The sequence below is a fragment of the Ascidiella aspersa genome, chromosome 4 (assembly GCF_963924565.1).
Source record: "Ascidiella aspersa chromosome 4, kaAscAspe10.2, whole genome shotgun sequence".
NCBI classification, from domain to species: Eukaryota; Metazoa; Chordata; class Ascidiacea; order Phlebobranchia; family Ascidiidae; genus Ascidiella; species Ascidiella aspersa.
In genome coordinates this window covers 4,648,492-4,655,546 of record NC_139450.1, presented here as the reverse complement: position 1 = coordinate 4,655,546, position 7,055 = coordinate 4,648,492, and the positions used below count along the sequence as shown (strand labels likewise).

The following is a 7,055-nucleotide window of genomic DNA, read 5'->3' as shown; positions in this document are numbered from 1 at the left end:
TGCCGCAACCGTTGTAAGCGTATATCGCGTTTTCTCGCGCCAGCAGTGCCTCGCGCCGCTTTATCTTTGCCTTTTTCACCAGCAATTTGTCTTGGATTGGATCGCGGGGCGCGTAGCAGCGATGGCCCGGCTGTGTTTACGTTCGCCTGGTACGCGCTTCGCTCCAAACTAGCTGCGTAAGCTGACGCGAAACTGCGCCGTTCCCAGAAGGCCGACTTGTGCTGGGAACCCAGCGGATAAACATTTCCTAAACTGCTGATATACTTCTTGAAACAATCCTGCTCCACAGGCGACCAGTCAGCTTTGAGGAACTTCCCGCGCTATTGTTTGCCACTGTTACCAAACAATGGTCATTATGAGCTGGGTTAACATATCCGTCAAAATGTTATTTTGAAAATATGCTGTTTTTTTTCTGGGTAAAACCGCAAATATGAAGCACGAATGAAGCCAAAATTAAACTTTTCAAGTACAACTTATCCGTGCAAAATTTTTTCAATGTGTTTTGATTTGCTGTGAACAGCCCACAAACTAAAATTACTGCCACTTTGCAGCACTTTTATAACTAAAATAAAACTTTTAAATTAATTTTGAATATATCCTTGCTAAGACATTTAACAACATGTCGTGATTTGCTGCAAAAATGCCAACGTTTGATCATCTACCTATAAAAATCTTCTCAATTTGCATACTGACATAAAAAACATCATGCCAGCTGGTTTTATGCCATATTCGTTTGTCCCTGCCTATTTCCAAGATGTATGTAAATACCCTTCGGCTAACTGCCTAGTCGCTAGTTGCTTCAGGAAATTGGCCATCCTACAAAAATCCCACAGTCCTAAAGAAACTCCTGCCTAACATTACGTCACACATGCCAGAAGGCGTTTTCTAAACCTAAGACAGATGTCCAATGTTTTTTTTAAACACTTTTCTGGCGACCGCCCAAGGGCGTATAGTGATTACATCAATGACGTCATGAGAAAATACGCAAAACTAAATGCCCTCGGGGTAAAATAATCCCAGAGTGTCACATCAAAACAAACTTTCGGCCTCTTAAAAACTCAAAGGCCTTTCTTTGTGTAAAACCCACGATTACCGACACAAAAGATTCTTACAGTTAGAAAATCTATCTAAATTTAATTTACACCGATTTTGTACGTTGATAAAAACTTGTAGACAAAAATATATAGCTTATGAGTGTACAGAATCGTAAACAAGTCTGTAGTGAAAAAAAAAAGTAAAGATCAGTCATTTACAAAGTAGCAAGGCCTCAAAAGCAACAATTAACAGCTTTCCTGAGAAACAGATTTTTCTTTTCCTGAGAACAGATTCAAGTGTTTTTGTGGAAAATTTTGCTGTTATGTCGAAAAAAGAAGCCGTAGCATTCTTACAGTAGTTCCGTTAAATTTTCCTTCGAGTTTTATGTTTTCACTTTCAGGCTTTATGTTTATTTCAACATTGGTACAATTGCGGCCTATGGAATCACTATATTTATTATAATCCAAAGTAATTAAAAGGCCAAAAAAACAACGTTTGTATATAACTGTGGAATGTTCAGTTGTAATGATCTTGAAAAATGACTTGAACTTGAATACACTTTTTAAATGACGTCAGTTGAGTTTTAGGGCCAAAGTGACTTACCTAAGTGAAAATAAATGACGTAGGACTTCTCTTGGACCAGTTTTACGATTTGTTTACTATCTAAAAGAGTCCATGACTGTGATAAACAACAAAGTGGCGCGGGTAGCGTACGCAATTTCGACTATAATGGATTTATTTATTTAAAACGGCTTACGTAATGTCTATAGATGCGATTAGAGGCCAACGATAATAGGATTAATAACGATTTCACAGGCATGATGTAATGGTTTTCAGTAAGTCCTACACTCACACTAGGTTCATATATAGTGCTTTATTAACCAGGACACTAGGTTATGTGCTTCCACAGAAAATAGGTCACTACATGTAAAAATACTGTTAAAGCGGATATGGATAGAGTGACATGAAATTTGTTCCTTTTTTATCACTTCTACAAATATAGACAGGGCTGTTGGAAGATTTACGCACCGTATTAATCATTGACTGTTTATAAGAGAAAAAATAACAAGACCAGAGGCTATTTTGCCATTTTTATCACCTAAAAATAATTTCATGAAATCATAGGTAAGCTATCCTGAACCTACTGTGCTTTTTCATATCCAACTAAAACTGACTTCTAAAGATATAAAATAAATTGAGCGCTGACTTTACTTAGCTTATATACGCGCACCCAGTATATTTATAAACGACATTTAGGCCAAATAGCTAGTTTGTTTACCCTTTGGCGTTTGGCCTTGACCAAAGCATTTTGACTCTGGACAAAAAATCCAAGATATGTCATTGATTGTGAACATAGAAGGCAAAAAGCAGTGACTTAGTCGCGCTGTACAAAAACTTCTACAATTGGTGATTAGGTCTACCATAAACGTGTACACTACAGTTTTCACAAGACAATCTGTGGTGGGAGCGGACAAAATTTTAGCAGTTAAAGAAGCAGCACTGTTTTACATTAAGAGCCTCAAATATCGCCACGCCTTTTTGTAGCTCTTCTCAGAAACAGGCAGCATGCGAGCGAGCGAACAGAAGTCAGCATTTATCTGGTTGGTTAGCTGGCGGCAGGCAGAGCTTTTTTGATGAATGGCAGAGCTGATCAGTTAATCAGTTGGCAGGCACCGCAATATCCGTTTAGTCCCGGCGCAACCGTGCTGACGTCATAGCTACAATGAGCCGTTTTGCAGCTGCTTTTAGCCGAAATCTGACGAAGCTGTGGCTGGTGTCTCTGATTGACTTTGGCCTCAGTTAAGTTAACAGAAAGGGATTTGCGCTGTTTTGGTTTGTACTATAAACACTAATAAAGCTACAGCACGTTACCAAATTACCACCTTGATTTGTGCAGTTCTAAGCTGTAAACTATAACCACTTTATTATTAGATGAAAAACAAACGGTCCTAAAGTAGTTTTATTTTATTCTTACCATTCCGTTAATTGAAATAAAACCAAACGTTGCCAAGTTACCATCGGTATTTTGCGTTTTGTTTGGTTTATTAACTGGTCTAGGTGCCGAAACTTTTTTTACATTGCGGACCGGTTAAAAACTGAGATTTTATCCCGGAACAGCCCAAAAAACAGCGAACTTCGATTTAATGAATGTATACTAGTGAGAACCTTGTGTAAACCTAAGGTGTACGGACCTTTAGCTAACTCCTGGCAGACCGGTGGTTGCCGACTAGTGAACTGGTAAACAATTTGGTGTAAATATCGCAAGGCTGATTATAATCTCCCAAACTTACTCAGGTGTAGAGCAATATGTTAGATTGCTCATATTGGTGTGAGTAGAGATGTCTTATGACATCGGATTAATACCCGATGTCAAGTGGTAGTATTGGTGCTCGCCAGTATTAGGGCGATGTCGGTACCGATCCGATGCTAAATTAATATACAACTTTTAGTCATGATTTGCGATTCAAGTGATCTTCTTACCGTCGCAGCTAATATTGGCCGAATAACTCGGTAAAAAAAACTCCCTTAAAACTTTTTCACTTCACTTATTTAATGCCATCATTTAGTATCGGAATGGGTCGCGATTCTTTTAGTCCAAAATATCGAGTATGGTATCGGAATAAAATTACAAGTATCGGAAATCTCTTATAAAGACAAATACGCTTTTTAAAACATTTCTCTTAAAGTATACTTGATTTCTTACGGGGACAAACGTTTAGTCCATCTGTGGGACAGACAAAACAATCACTAAAGCAGGTATTCAATAATCAGAAATAACTAAACGAATAGTCTAGCATTAACGAAACTGGCAAAGTCCGTTTTTCCTGTTTCCAAACACGCACATAAACAGTCGTTGTATCCGAAACCCGCTTGATTAACGGTTTCGTTTCACAACTGGCCGTTCAACCCATCTATTAGCATTTGCGAGGCTGCTTTCGTATTGGTTTTCCGAACTCAGTCGCACTCGAAACTTAACCAGGAAGATAGAAATTTATTTTGTGTTAGGAACACTAAACACGGGTCTGTTTATAATCTTCAGTAGAAAAAGAGTGGCCCAAGAATAAATCTTTTGTCATTTATTTGGGCCACTATTTTCCTAGTGTTTTGTTGTTTTAAAAACCAATTAGTAATGTCCGATAATTGGGATCGGGTAGTATCGGTCGTTTGGTAGCATCGGTGCGATGGGTGGATCCAGAATTTATTTGGGGGTGGACATGGAAATATGTAGAGATGACGTCACGAACCTACGTCATAAGCAAATAAGCCTTAAAACACCTTTTGTTCTTGCGCGAACTCGTGCGATAATGTGCAGTGTTATCAGAAAGCGCGAAAAAAATTTGTTGTTTTTTTTGGTTTGGATTGGAAAAACTGTTTTAAAGGCTACGTTATATATCAAGGACATAAGAGAGATTGGCAGGTTTCTCTATAATAAAATTGAATTAAAGGTATATTCTTATTTTACAGAAATCACATTTTGTAAAGTTCGCACGGCGTAATATGATATAGCATTCATGGCGCCTTCCCACTGAATTCAAAATCATAATAACTAAAGTGGGGTATACTGGTATATATTTTTGTGTCAATTATTCAAGATAATATCTCTGTACAATTTACCAACAAAAACGTCTGATTTGTCCACAGTAGAATGATTGGTTAAACACCTGTATACGATATATCCAAAAAATTCTAGTTCTAGCAATAAATAGTTTGCTTCAGTGTTTCTCAATTTTTTTCGCGGCAACCTAAATGTTAAGCGTAAATAATAATATTCGGCGACCCGATTATTTTTACTGATTTTTTAAGTGAACAAAACTTAAGACAGATAGCGTAAATCAATCCCAACCAAATAAATATGAGCCACGCTTTCTTATTGCTTCAGCAATTTCTTAACATTTGTTTTAAGAATATGAGTAATCTTGCCCAGAAACAGTTTCAATAATTTCGAACGATATAAAACTACTGCAGTCGGCGACCCGCGACCCATTGGTTGAAAACAGTGGTTAAAAGCCTAGGTAAACACAACCGTGTGACGTTTTACCCTTACGTAACAGCTGCGTTATGTAACGTCGCCAATTTTCCATGGCGCATTGTGACATAACACTTTTCAATTGTTGGGGCTGGGCCTTTTCAGAAGGCTGAAAAAGGCTAGTGTGCAGTTCGGTTTGATGATTCAGCAGTTCGATATTACAGGGAGTTGAAAGTATTTCGCAGCTGCTGTTTTGACTTGGCAGGTGTAGAAAGATTGCAAGCCTGATAATCCGAAGCAATGACGAACGTTTGAAGCTACGCTGTCTGATTCCTAATCGATTACTAACGAACACACTATATGTAAACTTGGCGCTCTTTCACTATTGTACGTAAAAATGAAAAAAAAAATTCTTTAAATGCCGCATACCACAACACATATTGTTTGGGTTACGGTGCGGGTTAGCGTTTGGTTGAGGGTGGGTCAAGTTATTATTAATAATAAACATAATATTACTTGACCCACTCTCACCCAAACGCTAACCCGCACCCTAACCCAAACAATATGCGTTGCGTTGTGGTATGCGGTATTATTATTATTTTTTTGCAAAACTTTTCACGTACAATAGTGAAAGAGCGCCCGAACACACTATATGTAAACTTAAACGGTCTAAGGTTGGTTCACACCAGACGCGTCTGGCGTTAACGTGAAACGTTTTAAAAAAAACGCTTTCGGTTGCGGAAAGTTGAAATATTGCAACTTAGACGGTTTCGACTAGAAGCGAGGAAATTTGCCGTTAACGCTGGCAACGCGTTTTGTGTGAACTCGCCGACGCTAGCGTTTTGTGCCAGACGCTAACGCCAGAAGCAAAACGCGTCTAGTGTGAACCAACCTAAAGAAGGATTTTTTTTTAAACTTTTGTATAATTCTCACAGCTTTGAAATGATTTGTACGACTAACTTTTCTAATGTTTCACGGGTACTGTAGGCCTTTTTCCTGATTGTTGGATAGCTACTTGTGTTTATTTCTCAATAATATTTAACTTTGTTTTATTTTTTTGTTTTTTGAGAACCACTAGAGGTAAAAAAGCGTCGGAGAAAATACAAGTGACAACAAAGGTGCATTTACACTACGAAACGAATCCTATCTTCCCTAAAAAGGTAAAACAGTGACCATGAAACGAAAATCATATGCACACCGAACAAAACAAAAAAAAAATGTAAGCATAATATGGTTGGAGGTTTTAGTGAGACGAAGTACCAAGGTCAAAGCCTATATTAAAGTAGGTAAAATATTAAATAATTTATTAATGATATAAATAAAGAGATATTAAACGATCAATGTGTTACCTATTTCTATATAGGCTTTGATGTTTCAAATACACAAAACGAGAAATGTTTTATTTACCAATGTCAAAATTAAAGAACGCCAGAAGTTTCTATAAATTAAAAATTGGGTCGCACACCAAAAAGTTTGGCAGCCCTGGTGCAAGCATAAAACATATACGCCAACTAAAATCGCCATCCGATGAGATGGCGGTAAAGTTCAGGGCGCCATAATCTGCTCGCTGTTCCTGCTTTCGTATTTTTCCCTCCAGTCTGCTCCGACATTCTGCTGCAGTTTCTCGTCGAGAAGTTGGAACCCGTTCGGGACGTCATTGAAACAGAGGCGGTAGAGAGCAAGGGACCGCCGAACCACGTGGTCGGCCTCGGTGGTGTTGTGCGCTGGAACCGGTGGAACCATCCGCTGCAGGAACGCCCGGAAATGGCCCGGAACCGCCGACATGACGTCACTTCTTTGATTTGACACCAGTTGAGGTTACAATAGTTTAGGTATACAGAACACGCACTTTTGTTGCTGGGCAAATATTTGCGTCCTTGAAAATACGGCACAATTACGTCACCGAAAATTTAGCACAATTTCGTCACTCGAAATACGTCAGAATTACGTCAGCAAAATTCGTCACAATTGCGTCACCGAAAACACGTCAGAATTAGTTTACTGAAGATTCGTCACAATTACGCCACCGAAAATATGTAACAAATTGCGTCAC

The 7,055-nt window shown here is 38.5% G+C and overlaps 1 protein-coding gene across 1 annotated transcript; it reads right to left on the bottom strand.

The window, feature by feature from the left end:
- Window positions 1–6,542: 6,542 nt before the first annotated feature.
- On the bottom strand, window positions 6,543–7,055 carry LOC146146754 (uncharacterized). Its single transcript, XM_083388406.1, has one exon. It carries the CDS (start codon window positions 6,785–6,787, stop codon window positions 6,548–6,550), a length of 240 nt encoding a protein of 79 aa, XP_083244532.1. The 5' UTR covers window positions 6,788–7,055; the 3' UTR covers window positions 6,543–6,547.

Excerpts from the sequence above, each read along its gene's own strand:
- LOC146146754 (XM_083388406.1), bottom strand. The coding sequence starts at position 6,787 with ATGTCGGCGGTTCCGGGCCATTTCCGGGCGTTCCTGCAGCGGATGGTT.